At 40.4% G+C, this 16,395-nt stretch overlaps 1 protein-coding gene across 2 annotated transcripts in view; it reads right to left on the reverse strand.

Moving 5' to 3' along the window:
* The window catches only part of LOC149297867 (rap guanine nucleotide exchange factor 6-like), an 87,363-nt gene that overhangs the window by 40,271 nt on the left and 30,697 nt on the right, over positions 1–16,395 (reverse strand). For both annotated transcript variants that reach the window (XM_089488000.1, XM_089487999.1), the window contains exons 5-6: positions 9,066–9,135; positions 6,356–6,499 (exon numbers count right to left, since the gene is read on the reverse strand). In XM_089488000.1, the coding sequence (XP_089344126.1) occupies positions 6,356–6,499; positions 9,066–9,135 (214 nt within the window). The remainder of the gene's footprint in view (positions 1–6,355; positions 6,500–9,065; positions 9,136–16,395) is intronic.

Consider the following 16,395-nt stretch of genomic DNA (forward strand, 5'->3'; position numbering starts at 1 on the left):
AAAGGCTGACTTGATGGACGCTTGTCTCTTTTTTGCCTATGTAACTACGTAACAAGATGATCATGTGAATAACATTATGGTAACAAAACCCTCTTGCTAACATATCTAGGGAAAAAACAAAACATCAATGCGCTGAGAAATTATTTACGGTCGCTTGATAAAAAGTTTAGGTAGCGGGGTCAACTCAAGCCGTTCATTTAAAGTAATTCGCTGTTTAAGGAAAGAATAAAACATGCTGCTTAAGTCTGTCACTACTGCTCTTTAGAAAGAATACCGGTTCCTTTGCAGTTTTAATTACGGGAATCATATTCCATTTGTTACATATTACATTACGTTCCTTAAAACTTATTGTTTTATCTCGCCAGGTTGGTTGAAGGGACAGTTTAATGTCCCCGACAGCCTCATCAAAGAAGAATGCATTTTAGAGTACAAGTATAAAAAAATACAAAAACCTTGGAGAGAAGCTGCAGCTCCCAGCATCCTCCATGTCTAACAATTCTTGCCACCGATTGGCTGCTTGAAATCAATGTAAGAACTTTCCCTGTATGTTCACGTGGGGACTTGTTATAACCCGCTCCCCCCCACGCAAGGTTCTCCTCAATGCAGGAGTTAAGTATAAGTAAGTGGTAAGTATATCAGGTGCACAGAAAATAACTCGGGGGCAGGGGAACGGGGCAATTGTATTTTCATTAAAGTGCAAGTGATGGATTAGGTGTCCCTTTTAAAGAGCTATTCACCATAACTATGCAATCATCATACAGCAGGTACCAACACATATCACATATGAGAACATAAGCATGGAAACGAGCTCAAATAAATGTAATCTGGGACAATAATAAAATAATGTTATATGAACAAGATTAATGCAAAAACAGAGCTAATAATGGAAATATTCAAGTATATCAACGCTTACTTTGGAAGCCCAAGGCTGAAGACAGTTTGCATAGCATCTTACAAGGAAAGCCATTTCCTCAGCAAGTAAACTTCCCTTTATCCAGGAACAAGAGATTGTGGGAAACTAAGTGAATATGCCAGAACCAGCAAAATCCGTAACTTCTTTTGAACGAGCTTCTCGCTGTAATTGTAGACATGTATTCCTAAATGTTCCAATATTCCAGCGGTTGAAGCAAAAAGATGAACTACTGCAACACGAGGAGACAGAGGCTTCCCGGGTCACTCAGGACCAAAGATGCAAGAAGAAAGATTTCAATGAAAAGAACGGATTTCCAAAAAGGCACACAACACAAAGACCTCAGGAGCAGCCACGGCCAAAAAACCCTTGCCATGTAACGCCGGAAATTAGCGTTGGCACCGACCACTGCGACGATTCTGAATCACATATTTCCATGGTCTGCGTTTCGGTTTACTCTTCAAGCAGACCATAAGATTTCACAAACGGACACAGGCACTAAATCTGCTTTCTTCCTCGTTCAGTGCGAAGCAGCAGATTGGAAAGCGTAGCCCCCTTGGAAGCGTGCAATGCAGAAACGATGCTGCAACAACCAGCCTTTAGACAAATGCAGGAACAATTCAAAAATAAATTTTTTCCATGAAAATCAGACAGTGAAATCTGGTTTACAAAAAAAAAGCAGAACAAAAAATAAAGAAAGAAAGAGAAATCACTCTCGCAGTATTAGTAAAACATAAACCTTAAGTCCTTCAGCCTACTATCTTTTTCTCCAAGCAGCTCCCTATGGAGAAGCTTGCATCGATTGGATGATCGCAGCAAGATGAGATCTAATGGGGAGGGGGGAGTGGGAGGGGAACAGCTAAAAGGATGACATCATCTATATAGAAAGCCTTTAGAAGCTGCATTAGATCAATTGGCCCTCTAAAGACTAACCGTAACAGAGAACGTCTGACACAGAACATACGATAGCAAAACACTCAAGGCTTCAGGTTGAATTTTGCATTTCATTACTTTTTTTGGCTTTGTAAATATGCTCATAGTTTATAGGCAAACCATGAACATAACGAACCTTAGCATATGGAGTAACTCGATTAGCAGATTATATATACGGTAAACCGGTACCAAGTATTGCAAATCACAATTAGGACATAATACATTAACCAAAGGCTCATTTACACACGCCTGATAAGAAACGTGCATAAGCAATTTCAGTTTCGGATACAGAGCTAAAGCCATGCTTTTTTATGTAAATGCAACCCTTGGAAATGAAAAACTAGACACACCTAGACAGAAGAATTTAGGAAGAATCATTTTAACCCCTTCTACCCCTCATTTCGTACCATGCAGTCACAAAATTAGTAAGCCACTATGACAGCGTGTTACGTCGTAAACTATGTCAGAATGTGTAAAAAATAAATAAATAATAAAAAAAAAATGGTTTTTAAATTAAATTTGAACCAAGGGCACAGGAAATATGACCCTTTCTAAAAAGCACATCTGAAGTCTCGGCAGGAAAGGATTGTGTTTATATATCCTTGTTTCCCTAACACGGGAGATCAGTCAAAAGTGCCACATTTTAGGTACAGTTAATTGAGTCTAAGCACATTTTTCTCCTAAAATGTGATTTTCCAAATGCATTCAGAACATAATGAAAATCCAAATAATAATAAAAATAGCAGCAACAACAATATTGATCGACTGCACAGTTCCATCAAAACACAACGTTACAGCAACAAATAATCCACAAGGCCATTAAACATACAAGATGTACAGCTTTGGACACACTATTCTAAACTGATGTGGTTTATAAGGCACTAGAAAGCAGGACAGACCCCGTACGCATTTATTTCAACCGTTTCATGCAATGCAGGGCTTTAAACACAATAACACTCAATGCATTGCCCCTGCATACATTTTTTGGTGCTATATAAATAAAAAGATATATGTGATACTTGGAAGCCTCTGCGTGGCTATCCTCCTGGTGTTTGTCACCAGCTAACAGGACAGACAGACGTGTCTGTCCATTCATTCTTAAAGGCTGTTGATAAATGTTAATACTAGCAGTGGGCACTACTGGGTGAGAGGAAGCTTTCTCTCACACGGGGGTCACCTTCATTAATGTTTGGCATGACTTAGTTAAAGGGCAACCCTAGTAAAACTAATAAGGCGACTATAATCACTCCTTGAATGTCTGCCTGCCTGCCACCACTCTTTGAAGGTAAGAATACAGGCACCCACTTTAAAAATGCTGCTGATCTGTATTTTCATTTATTAGGACCAAAGATTTCATCACGAAAGGTCCGTTTGTTTTGTGGATTTGGGTTGCGTTCCAGCCTCTTTACCTTTGTTGAGGTTAGTGTGCATGCACCTCCTTCATTTTAGCTAGGCATGACATGATGTGGTCCCGGAGCCTTGGCCGTATTCCAAAAAATAGACAGGATTTTACTGTTCCTTTACACTCCTGACGGGAGGGAGTAAAGGTCTGGAGATTCAATTCTAAACGTTCAAGATAACCATGTCATGAATATGCGCTGCCAACACATGCACTTAGAGGAGGCGAGCACAAAAAGTAAGCTATTCCGATAAAGAGCGGGTTGGGGGTCAGAACATTTATCCAGGGGACGGAGCACTCTCCAGGTGTCATAAAGGAGTAAGTAAAGGGATGTACTGGGAGGGCAGGTAACCGTGACTACTGCCAAACCAGGGTACCAGCCATATGATGAAGCCCATAATAATAATAATAATAATAATGTCCTTTTTTAATCGGTGTAGAAAACAGAACGGAGGTATGATTGAGGCACATTTATTAAGGCATAATACTTAACAGTTTTTACTTCTTTTGACAACATCCCAAAGTTGTTTTTAAGAGTTGCCATCATAAAATGACGACTTCCTATGCCTTTTCTACAACCGTGTTTCTGGTAAACACAACGAATGCTAATTTAAATGTTTATTATTTTTTTTTTAATCAATTAGTCTCTTTGAAGCACACTCGCACATTATCCTAAAAGAAAACAAAAACACAAGAATATGCATATTGATCTCTGTATTTATGATTTTTCTCATTAATGTACATGCATTAAGTTATAGTTCTACTATGACCGCAATCATGTCAAATGTACAATAATAAAATGGTACTGTTGTATATATGTGTAAATGCATTAAAATATAGTAACAGGTTTTAAGGCGTGTGCATGTAAATGATCTCATATACATGAAATGCCCGTTTCCACTTCACTTACAGATACATCGAGGAATCTCCCTTAAAGGGCAATATTTAACAAAGCAGACAGTCTTGCTAACAGGGTTGGAACCTTTCATAAACGATCTGAAAATATCATCTGTCCTTAGGGATAACAGGAGGAGGAGTAGAATGAAAGGCTGGTATCACAGGCAGAGTGATGTCAACTTCTAAATTTAGCATCAGCCACATCCAACAATAAAGAACAGCCTCTGCCTGTCTGCCTTACTCAAACCTGTTTTACTTAATATGTCAAATAAAATGAGTTAATAATACGGTATATTTACTGAATTCAAGTAATCTGTTGTGAAATACCATATTTGATATTTTACTGCATTTTTAGGTTTTACACAGCGTCTCTGCAGTGGCAGTATCGCATGTGTATATATCGCAGCACAAATAATGTACAAAACAGTTTTTCCAGATGGTCCAGAAAGATAACTGTAGTTGCCAGCAACTATGCCATTGAGGACGAGGAGGTAATTAGCTTAGATGCGCAGCATGTTCCATAAAAGCAATAATTTTTTCTCTCAAAAGGGAATGACAGGGTGCTTAGAGTACAAGATCCCTGTTATGATACAATATATAAAAGTGATCCTCCCGGGAACTATTAAAAGCAATTGTAAGAGATATAGATATAGAGAGAGAGAGAGAGAGATGAAAGGAAAAGCAGGCTTTGACTGCGAGGTTGCCCTTTGTCCCTGGGAACCAGTAAGAAATGGTATGGGACCATATTTCCTCTTATTTAAAGATGCCACATTTTAGACCTGTGCATTCAAATTAGTACAAATTTCAATGAAAGAAGCATTTGTGCACACTCTAAGCTTCTTAGAGAACTTCTAATTAAAAAGGGGCGGAGCCATGGTAAGCACTTCGGGGGCGGCCTCTCCTCTGTTCCTCCAATTGGAGGAGAGGGCAAGCACAGGGGCACCATCCTTTTGCAGAAGTACCTGGATAACAGAGCGGATACAAGAGAAGACGAAGAATGAAGAAGAGGCAAGAGAAGAAGGGTCGCTGTGGAAAAGGAGACAGGGAATCAGTCGGGGGAGAAGGTGGGTAAACACTGAGAGCGACCGTGAGAGCACTAGAATGTAAGAGTGAATGACTAGTTTAATTTCCGAATGGAAAAAAGCCCTCCAAATTTCTTCTGAACTGAAAGGACTAAAAAGGAAAAAAAGGGGAAAAATAAATAAATAAATAAATAAAACTCTGTCCGAAAATGAACGCACCAAAAGCAAAACAAAATATTTGTTTTCAATGAACGTGACAAACGCCTGGCTTAAAAGGGCCAAATACTAAGCACATCACCAACAGACAGGGAAGCTATTGCCCCCCGAGCCAGTCTAAAATTATTTAAGCAGGGCAGGTTTGACTTTCACCAGACCACTTTGGGGGCAGGAATGCAGTTACGCAATCCTGCGGTAAAAGCGGAGCTGTTCACACAGTACGTGAGCAGCTATAAGTAAGAGTTCCAGTCCAGTTCCAGCCAGGCACAGCAAGGGTGTAAGGTAGCAAGGTCTGATGTCCGAGATAGCAAGGTGTGATTGAGCGGGGTATGATGGGGCGAGTATGTTTTAGTGTGTGTACTATGGTGTGTAAATGTGTCTGCAAGCGTGTTATGGGGGGGGGGTTACAAGTAGCCACCGGACCACTTAGCTGTACCTGCCCTCCAGGCCAGAAGGTGTTAGCCCTCCCATTCCAAAAGCATCTGTTAAGCATTTGTTGATTCCAGGACAATACGAATGTCTACCTGTTGGCTGCATGCATTGTACTAAAAAGATTTATGTCCTCTAGGGCAAACAAAAGCAAAGCAGCCATTGTTTTCAAAGGGAGCCATAAATAAATGTATTTGTTGTTAATACACATAGCTTGCCGATTTGTATGTAATTGGTTTTGAGATATTTAGTGTAGAAGCTCATTATATAATAACGTCCTGAATTTCTCTTCCTTGTCCTCCCCTCATCTTTAAAGGTGAATTATCTGAAAATAACTACAACCATGAAACAATATATCTAGTAAATATTCTTAGCTTAAAATTAACCAAAACATAAAAATAAATTTAAAATGTTAGTAAATACCCCCAGTGATTATATATGTCTCCCATACATAAATTGTAGTAACTGTCAATGTCACAGAATCATCACAATAAAACCTTCAGATTGCATTATTCTAAAAACAATGTTCCCATTTCAAAGCAAACTCACCAATCTAAAATTAGTAGCATCCACATTGTCAGTAATAATTTGGAGCTCTCCATGTTGATTGATTTTTCTAAAATGCCTTCGGGACTGTCTGAGAGATGTCTCTCTGTGGGGGATGTTCTCATTGTTTTCCTTGATATTTTCCACCTGAAATACAATGTCATTATAATGATTATACATAGTCATTTCAAGACAAAAAAAATAGTAGCAAATGGGATTGTGCAAAAGGCAGGAAAACGTACAAACATGGTAGACTTAATTGCCGACATATTTTGTCTAGACAAAACACAGACTGTCTCAATAAAGCAGTTGTACCTGTGTTAATACCATGCAAGTGGTCAGTTTTTAAAAGGGTTTGTATCAAGCTAGATCCACCTTATGTTGGTGTTGCAGTGATGCCACATGCCCCGTTCACACGCTGATTCAAAAGCAATGGCTGAGATAAAATACTGGTTTTTGGGAGTGTCCAATAAAAGGAAGCAATCAATAGGTTTTAATCTTAACACAATTTCCAGATTAGTTCAGATAAGGCAATTGTTGCCTATTAACCCACTAAGGACTAATAATCACTTTTTCCATGTTGTTTTCAATTTACCTACCTTTCCTAAATAATTTAGAGGTCTAGAATGCCACCCCATGCAAATGTTTTGTTACTTGTGACATGCTCCCCCCATACACAAGCAAGGTGCTCTTGATTCCAGGGCTGCAAGAGATGCTTACTCTCCCGCCTGCCCACATATAGGTCTTTCTACAGGCATTAGAGGCAATACCCCACAAGCACTCTCTTTTTTATAGTATTCATAATAAAATGACAGACTATACAAAAATGGTATTAGGAGAAATCCCTATCTTTCGTCCAAAAAAAATAAATATAAAATTTGTGTTAAAACATGAATAGTGGTTGAACAAAGATACGCTAAAATAGCAAAAAGCTCTGGTCACTTAAGGGAGTAAGACCCCTGGCCACAAAGGGATGAAGGTGAATTTGGAGCTCCAAGGCTACTGCACAGTGCCCGCTCTATAGACTGACATTTCAATGGGACAGCTCTTTTTTTTAGATACAGTCGTGTGAAAATAGTATAGCCTGTTTGAATTCTATGTTTTTTAGCCGTTTCTTAAGATGAACAACCGTGCATGACATATTACACCGTGTCCTGATTTATTAAAAAAAAAAAAAAAAAAAGCCAAAATGGAGAAGCCATGTATGAAAAACTATGTACACCTTATGATTCAATAGCTTGCAGAACCACAGTTAGCAGCAATAAGTAATCATTTTCTATAAACGTTGTAGAAGAATTTTGGTCCACCCTTCTTTACAACATTGCTTTGGTTCATTGTGGTTTGCAGGCATTTGTTTATGCACAGCTCTCAAGGACCTGCCACAGCATTTCAATCAGGTTGACATCTGGACTTTGACTGAACCATTGCACCTTGATTCTTTTTTCAGCATTTCTGTTGTATGTTTGCGCCACCGTGGTTGAAAAAGCTGGTATGAAGCATTTGTCCTGATATGCTGTGTTTAGTTTTCGCTAAACATGGCGCTGTGCATTATAGCCAAATATCTCACTTTGAGCTCGTCTGGCCAAAGGGCATTGCTCCAGAAGTCTTGTGGTTTGCTCAGATGCAACTTTGCAAACCTGAGCCGTGGTGTCATGTTCTTTTTAGGGAGAATGGGGCTTTCTTCTGGCAACCCAACCCTCCATTCATGAACTTTAACATTTAATATTTTTACTGAGGCCTGTAGAGGCTGAGATGTAACTGTCTGACCTTGGGGTGAATTTGATGGGACGTCAACTTCTTACAATGGTCTTGAATGTTTTCCACTTATAAATAATCTCTCTTACTGTGGAATGATGGAATTTAAATTATTTGGAAATACCCTTATAACCCTTCTCAGATTGATGGGCAGCAAGAATTGCTTCTCTAAGATCATTGCTGACGTCCTCTTTCGCATAGTGTTAACACACACCTGAATGCTCCAGACCAACAAACTGCTAAAACTTCAGCTTTAATAGGGTGGTTTTATTCACTAAAGGGAGAGTTAATAGGAAGGTTTGCAGAAAGGTTTTTTTTATAGCTCCTTCACTTCGCTATAAATTATGAACAGCCAACCCTAGTGAGCTTCTGCTGCAATAACAGTTTGGCTGATCATGTATAATGCATAGTTAATGCAAATCTTTATGTATGTTTTCCTGCTCTTCTGCTTCGATACAAAAGCTTACTTAAGACACATCGCTAAGCACCGTACTGACAATACTGCAATGCTGCACACAGGCTAAAAATGTGGAAGCCTGAGGCTTTTGTTTCCCACAAGAGCAGTACAAAATAACTTTTCTAGTTTTTACATATGGCTTTTAAAAACTAATTTTGTTCCCCTGATGAGACTGATGCAGCAGCCCTCTCATCTAGCCAGACAGAAAACAGCCAGATGTAAGCACTTGAAAAGCTTCCCCACATTTGTATGTTGTATGAACTAGTATAACTGCAGATCTTTATCCGAGCTGTAGCTTACCTCTACTGCATTAAACAAAAAAAAACAGCATGGCAGTTATGATGCCAAGAAAAATGCTTTTTGAGAGCTTACAATCTGTTCCAAATGCACATGCACTGGGGCCTGGCATTGCTAAATTTCAAGTTGGAGTGCCAATGCCAGTGGGGTGAAACTCAAAGGGCTGAAATGACCTCTCTCTCTCAAGATATAATTGGTCCTTACCACAATCATTTCAGAAGGCTCCAGCACAATACATTCACATCCTCTTTTGCCACCAGACTGCTTACCAAAACTGTAAAAAAAAAATGTAATAAATATATTACACATGAGTAATAAACATCAATGGAAGGATTGACCATTATATTTCTTGATTTGAATTCAGAGCACAACTGATAATGAGCAGGCTAGAACGCAAATTAAAAATACACAATTTAAATTGCAATAGTTTAAGTTTGTGAAATTTCTGCCCTGCTTGATCTGCCTCAATCCACTAAGTGCAATTATTGTGAAGTGTAAACATCTAGGAATAAGAATGGCTCAGCTACAAAGCAATAGACCATGGGCACGTGCGGAGCGGGGCTGCAGAGTGCTAAAGATAGAGTTCCGAACTGCCGCTGGAAGCAAAAGACCTTCATGTCATGGGTTTCCATGGCCAAGCAGCTGCACACAAGCTAAAGATCACTATGTACAATGCAAATCCTCAGCTAAAGTGGTGTAAAGCACAACTCCACTACACTCGAGTTCTCTGGATGTCTGATGGATGAACGCTACCTACCAGAATGCATAGTGCCTACTATAATGTTTAGTGGAGGAGGGATAATGCACCCCTTCGCTCCAGTGAAGGGCAATTGTAATGCTACATCATACAAAGACATTTTAGACAATTGCATGAATATGATAAGGAAACTGGTATAGCGAGAGAAACTAAGCATATGGAGAGGGGGTAGAGAGAGAAATGAAAAAGATGAACAGAGGGTAAACAGCAGAATAGCAGTGCATACTTATGTATAGGCAGGCGTGTGAAAGCAGTGTGTGTGTGTGTGTGTGTGTGTGTGTGTATGTGTATATATCAAAAAATAAGTATTAGAGAGGCACACATATAGCTCTAGTAACCTATACAAACATTTTGTTAAACAGTGCAATACTCCAAACAGGAAAGCATGTGTGTGTGTATGGGAAAGCGTGTGTGTATGGGCAGGTGTGTGTGTGTGTAACGGCCAGGGCCGGCCCGACAATGGAGCCGAGTGGGGCAACCGCTCCAGGCGGCACTTTTGAAGGGGCGGCACTTTGCCGCCCCAAGCCCCCTTTTTTTTTTTTTTTTTTAAAGCTAAAGAGAGAGAAAGAGGCGCCGACCAGCTTACCAAGCTGTCAGTACACGCTCGGCGCCCCTCTCTCTCTCCTCTACGGAGAGTCTCCCTGTTCGGTCTCGGTGCCGGCTTGTAATGCTGAGTGCCGGAAGATTTCCGGCGCTCAACATTACAAGCCGGCACCCAGACTTAACAGGGAGACTCGCCGCAGGACTGCTAAAATGTAAGTACAAGGGGGGGGGGTGGAGGGTAGATAAGGGGGGGCGGCATTTTGCCTTGGGCCGGCCCTGGTAAGGGCAGTGTTTTAGATTTTGAGTCTATTGATACTATTGCTGTTTTGGGCCTAAAGGGTATAGAATGATTCCCTGTAACAAGCGGGTAACTTAGGGCCTCTGTTTAGTATTTTTTATAAATATATATTTTTATTTAATGCATTTAATTAACTAGTAATATGCTGAGACTTAATGCTCTAGCATTAAAGCCCTGATTCATTTCCAGGTTATTATTAGACTTGCGCATTCGTCTTCGGGCGAACATGAAAACTAGCACGAAGAGGCCGTTTTTTTGTTCGTTCCAAATGAACGTAGAACAGAATACAGTGCCGGCAAAACGTAGGCGAAGACGAAGACTCACAACCACGAAGAATCGTTTTTGCTGCGCAACCGCCAAAATTTCAAACAGGAGTGAGCCGATCCTCGTCTGTCCAATCAGCTCGCTCGTGTGACGTCACGCTAAGGTTCTCATCCAATGCCTGTGCTGCTGTTTTTTGAATTCTGAAACCGCCTTTATAAGACCAGAGCTTGCCTGAGAGATCCATTCATTTTTCACTGTGACTGCTTTGGCAACACTGCTGTGCTGCATCCGAGCATTACAGAGAGAGATAGTTCTGCTTCTGTTCTGTGTGAGACTGGTAAGCCTCAGCCTGCCATTTCTCACAGTGTACTGTGTTCAGTTCTACTGAATTAATAATTTTATTAATTTAGTCATTTTTTTATTTAATTTTTTTTCAGTGCTTTCGTCTGTCATCCACTGTGTAGTGCTGTTGAGTTGACAGTACACCCAGTGCCTCACTGGGGTGCCCTTGCCCTGGGCTGGCACTGCCTACTGCCTGTCCTGTCTTCACTTAGATAAATTAAATAATAGAATTTATAAATAATAATTTAATAGAATATATAATAATTGAATACATTATAAAATTATATATATATTTGTCAGTTATATATATACTATAGTTAGTTAGTATACTAGTGTAGAGTGTACTGTAGACATTCAAGACATCTACTAGTGTCTAATCTAAAATCAGTAATATTATATAATTCATTTTAGCTAGCTTAATAGTTAATTGGCTATAAATAAAATTAACAATTAATTACTACTAGCTTATAGTTCAGCTAATCTTATTAGTACTGGTGCTGCAGCTCTTTAGTTTGTGCTTTGTTCTAGCAACAGCAAGAGACCAAGTCAATTTTTCTTAATTAATAATATTTAATTTTATTTCATTTGTTTTGGTCACCTCAGTCCATCAGTGAAGTGAAGTGAACTTGTTGGGCTAGTGAGTGCAGCCACATAAGTGCTGTGTGTTTTTGTTCAGCAAGCAGTGAAGCTGTTTTGCTGTGACATTTTATTTTCTAATTTCTTTTCAAGAAAGATTGACTGTGTGACGACAACTGTACTAAGCAAAGCTTCAAGGTACTAGCTGTAGTACTAAAATAATTCTAATCTTTAATCTTAATATATAATATATTATATAACTGTTACTTACCCGTCCTCTGTTCCCACGTTGTCGCAACAGCCGCCGCAAAGGAGAGGGAGACTCCCCTCCAACGCACGACCATCTCCACAGCAGCCGCCACGAGGAAGAGGGAGACCTCCCTCCACCGCACAGCCGCTGCCGTCCTCGGAAGTGCCGCGCAGGAGAGGCAGACCTCCAGGTACACGGCGTCCTGCAGGGCTATATGAAGGGAGGTTACGCCACACTCATGATGGCCACGAGTCCCAGACACCGGAAGTGACGTCATGACGTTTTGGCTGGAGATTCGTACTTCCCCTGCGGTTCACTATTTAAACCTGCTCAGTTCTATGTTGCCTTGCCTTCTGATGGTTGTCTATGCCAAGTGCTAGATCCCAGATAGCGTTTTGATTACTGTTAACCGTGTTTGATCCTGGCTCGTCTGACTTCGTTGTTTTCCTGAATCCTGACCTCGGCTACGTTATATGACTATCCTGCTCTCCGGAATCCTGACCTCGGCTACGTTATACGACTATCCTGCTCTCCGGAATCCTGACCTCGGCTTATATGAACTGTTCTGTCCTGGAGTCCTACCTGACCACGGTGTCTCCTATTACTTGTACGTGACAATAATATAATATATTATAGATTATGAATTAGAATTTATAAGTAATTCTAAATTCTAATTCATAATCTATATTCTTCTATCTATAATCCATAATATAAATTATTCTTCTAATATTTATTATATAACTGTTGTGGACATGGATTGCATCGTCCATTATTAGTGATTCACGTCACAGACGCAATATCTGTATCTCCCTTTGGATAAACCACTCCTCTAACTGTGGCATACATTACAATACCAATTAGTTCTATTGTTTAAGAAGTGCCTTACCTCTACCACCAGGTAGCACTAGAGAGTGAGTGATGTGTACATCTATTGTTTATCTAAGACCATAGATAATGGCTACCTACATGAAAAGCCATGTGGGCTATGCCAGGAACAATGGGATATCAGGAACTCCAGGAAGAAGGGGGAGGAGCAGAGGAGACTGGAAGGACAGGAAGGAAGCAGCATGGCAGAAGCTAAGGGAGCTGTGAAAGTTTGCCAGAGAAAAGTATGGAATAGGAAGCTGCTCTTCCATCTTGGGCTAGTTAAGTGCCAAGAAGCTAGGACTAGTTACGTGCCTAGTATTGTAACTAAGAATTAGAAAACAACTACTGAAAGAATCCTTTAAAGTCTTCTATATGATCCTGGTATCTAGAGCCATTTTGGAAACTGAACACCAAAGGAGTCATTTGATATGCTGATACTCTCTGAAGTTAAGTACATATGTTATTACAATGTTATTAGAATATAATTGTTGACTGTCTGTAACTTTGTTATGGTAACCTTTTTCGATATATTGTTTTTACCGCTAGAGGTATTAATAAAGTATATCATTATACATCATAACATCTGTTGGTATTCGTCTTTACATAATTTAACTGTATTCCTGAATCAAATTTATTGTTGTATTGTTAGATGTGTTTTGTCTAAATTGTGTATTTAAATATTAGCATAATTTTGCATAAAACAGGCCACGACCACAACAATTGGCGTAGTCGGCAGGATACAGTAAAGATTATTAATGAGAATACCGTGTATTTACTGTGCATTTATCGCATAAAGTTACAGATTTGTATGTTTACGCTCTAGTGCTCTAAAGCCATGTGTTTGTGTGTTTAAACTCTAGTGCATAACCCCTATATTACAGTAGAGAGTCTAGTGCATAGAACTCGCTTGTAATAGTGTGTAAAGATGTTCAGAACACTCAAACAGAAAGCAGCTGTAGCAGGGCAAGAACGATCCAAATATGGAACAATTCCTGTATGGGCAGAATTTGGTATTTGGAAAGCCATTGCTGAGGAACTCATAAAATATGCAGCTCCAGTCTATCCTGATGCTGGTACTGAACTTGGTGTGCAGGCATTACGTTTAGACCTAGGAGTTTACTCCAAGAAAGAGCGGAAAGCCGCTGCCACCACAGGCTGGATAGTTGTGCAGGCCTTTAGCCGTGAGGTGCAGAGAAATGAAGCATTGAAGACAGAGTTGCAGGAAGTCAAAGATTCTTTAGTTATGACCAAAGAATGTATGCGTAGTAATGCGTGCCATTTGGCTGCTCTAGAAGAGAAATGTACTAACTTAATGGTAAGAAAGATCAAGCACAGGAGGTTGCAGAGATGTAGAAAACTAGAGCCTGTAAGTAAGGTGCGCGCAATGGTGGCAGATCCCACATGGGATCCTGCAGAGACTCTCCGGTCATCCGATGATGCGTATGTGTCCTTTTCTGAAGATGATAATGAACTGGACCGGCGACAGGCCTGTCCTATCATTATACAACAGCAGAAAAGGAGAATACACTGCGACCAAGATAGGGAGCATGGTTGGAGAAATGGTGCACGTGATGAGATGAAGGAAGTGGTAAAGAGTTACACACATATGGAGCTCATTGAGCTGGCTAAGACACAAACAGCAAGTGGGTGAAAATGTGGGCGAGTGGTTACTACGCATGTGGGATGGAGGAGCTGACAGTGTGCTGTTGAGTGCAAGGGAAGCCATAAGTATGGGGCAGCTGACACTGAATCTGCAGCTCATGCAGGCATTACGGAGGGTGAGAGAGATTAGGGGGAACTTTTCATTGGTAGACATGGTTCGCCATGCTTTATTACAAGTTTATCCATCACACTCAGATATTGAGCCATCGACCCCATGGGTAACAATTAAAGATGCCATAAATCATGTAAGGATTATGGGTTGTGTTGCAGGATTGAACAAGGGTAATTGGGAAGGCCCTGATATGGAGGATTTTACAGCTAGCATGCGGTCAAAGCTTCTAAAGACTGCACTGCCATATCTAAAAGTTCCCCTGCTATCTCTGCTCTATGGAATGGGAAACAATAGAAAAATACACCATGTAACCACCCTATTGGCTGAGATAGAAGAGTTAAACATGGAAACCAAGGACACTAAGAGGGTTTATAAATCAGAAAAGGCTAGAGTGCAATTTTCAGTACAAAAGTCGGATGGGAATCTGAGTAGGATGACTAGAAGGCAAATGTGGCATGACTTGTTACAGAATGGTGTACCCAGAGAAGAGATAAATGGTATTTCTACTGCAGAGATGTTTAAAAAGTGGAAATCGGTAGTGAGAAGGCTTAGGCAGGTACACAAAGTTGCTTACAACCCTCGTAGTATTAGTGGGTCACTGACAAAGACTTCTCCACATTTAAACATACATACCAATGTATATTTAGAAGAGCCACCCCTACCTAATGATAAAGATGGCAGGACGATTAACAGGGCCATGACCTCACCATTATTACAAGATGGTGTGCTCCCAGTGGTAAATGTGGCAACAGTATCAACTAGAGATCGGTGCCAACAGGTTGCTGGGGGGAGGGATAAGGCAAGGAAACAGAATGGGGTATGGATAAGGGGGGCAGAAACTAAAGAGGTGTTGCAGGACAGCCCTTTGACAATTGAAGTGCCTGCAGGTGTTTTAACTCTTTCCAAATTTGCAAGTCAGAAGTCAGGGGTTAATCATATGAAACGGGACAGTACGGAAACTATTAGTGAGGGGTGTTTGTTTTCGTGCGTCCCTAGTAAAAACCACTTAAGGGAACATGTAAAACCTGTAAATGTTTCTTCCTCAGCCATGGCGGTTTGCCATGTGCAGAACCGACAGCCTGGAGGCCAGAAAAGAGGTAGATATTCGACCAGCTGACAGCTCTATTAACACGTTTGTCTTGCCTGTTTTAAAAGTCGGATGACTCTGGGTTGACTGCTGACAATCTGGATGTGGATGCAGCAGCACCATTAGTGAGTGCTGCGTTTCAGAGTAAGTCAATGCAGATGAATGTATATGTAAACAGGCAGACACGTGGCAGGCTGGGATTGAATAAGCGAATGCTCTCTTTAATTCTCATTGCACCAGTGGTGAACAAACAAGTTGGCTCTGCCTGGAAGAAGAAATTGTATACATACAGGTAGTGCATCAAGACACAGTGGACTGAGTATATTTGAGCATAATGCAAGAACAATTAACAGTGGCAGATTATAAAGATACAAAGAAGAAACATCGAGCAAGGTTGCCAGTCACAGAGTACATTGTAATTCCGTACTCCTGCAGCTGCAAACCTGTTAAAAAATGGCTCACAGAACATGTGAATTTACTCAGAGAAAGAGAATGAGTAGTTGATTCCTCATGAAGAGGGTGGCCACACAAAGTAGCCCTAAAGAAAAAAAGATGGGCAGATTAGGCAGTTCAGCTGTGGAGACTGAAGACCTAGAGGTGGATTGAATTGCCAGAAGAGTTGTGGCTTGTTGTGGATCCAGCAAGAAGAGACTGTTAAAAGAATTCAAGGAAGAACCAAAAGAGATGAAAGTTTGCATATATGGACTTTTGTATTATCCAATTACCACTAACCATATAGTGGTCCCTTGCCTACCACCTAAAGCTACTAGGATGGT

This window comes from Sceloporus occidentalis, unplaced genomic scaffold, assembly GCF_023333645.1.
Source record: "Sceloporus occidentalis isolate IW3139 unplaced genomic scaffold, rSceOcc1.0.p SCAF_36, whole genome shotgun sequence".
In the NCBI taxonomy this organism is placed as follows: Eukaryota; Metazoa; Chordata; class Lepidosauria; order Squamata; family Phrynosomatidae; genus Sceloporus; species Sceloporus occidentalis.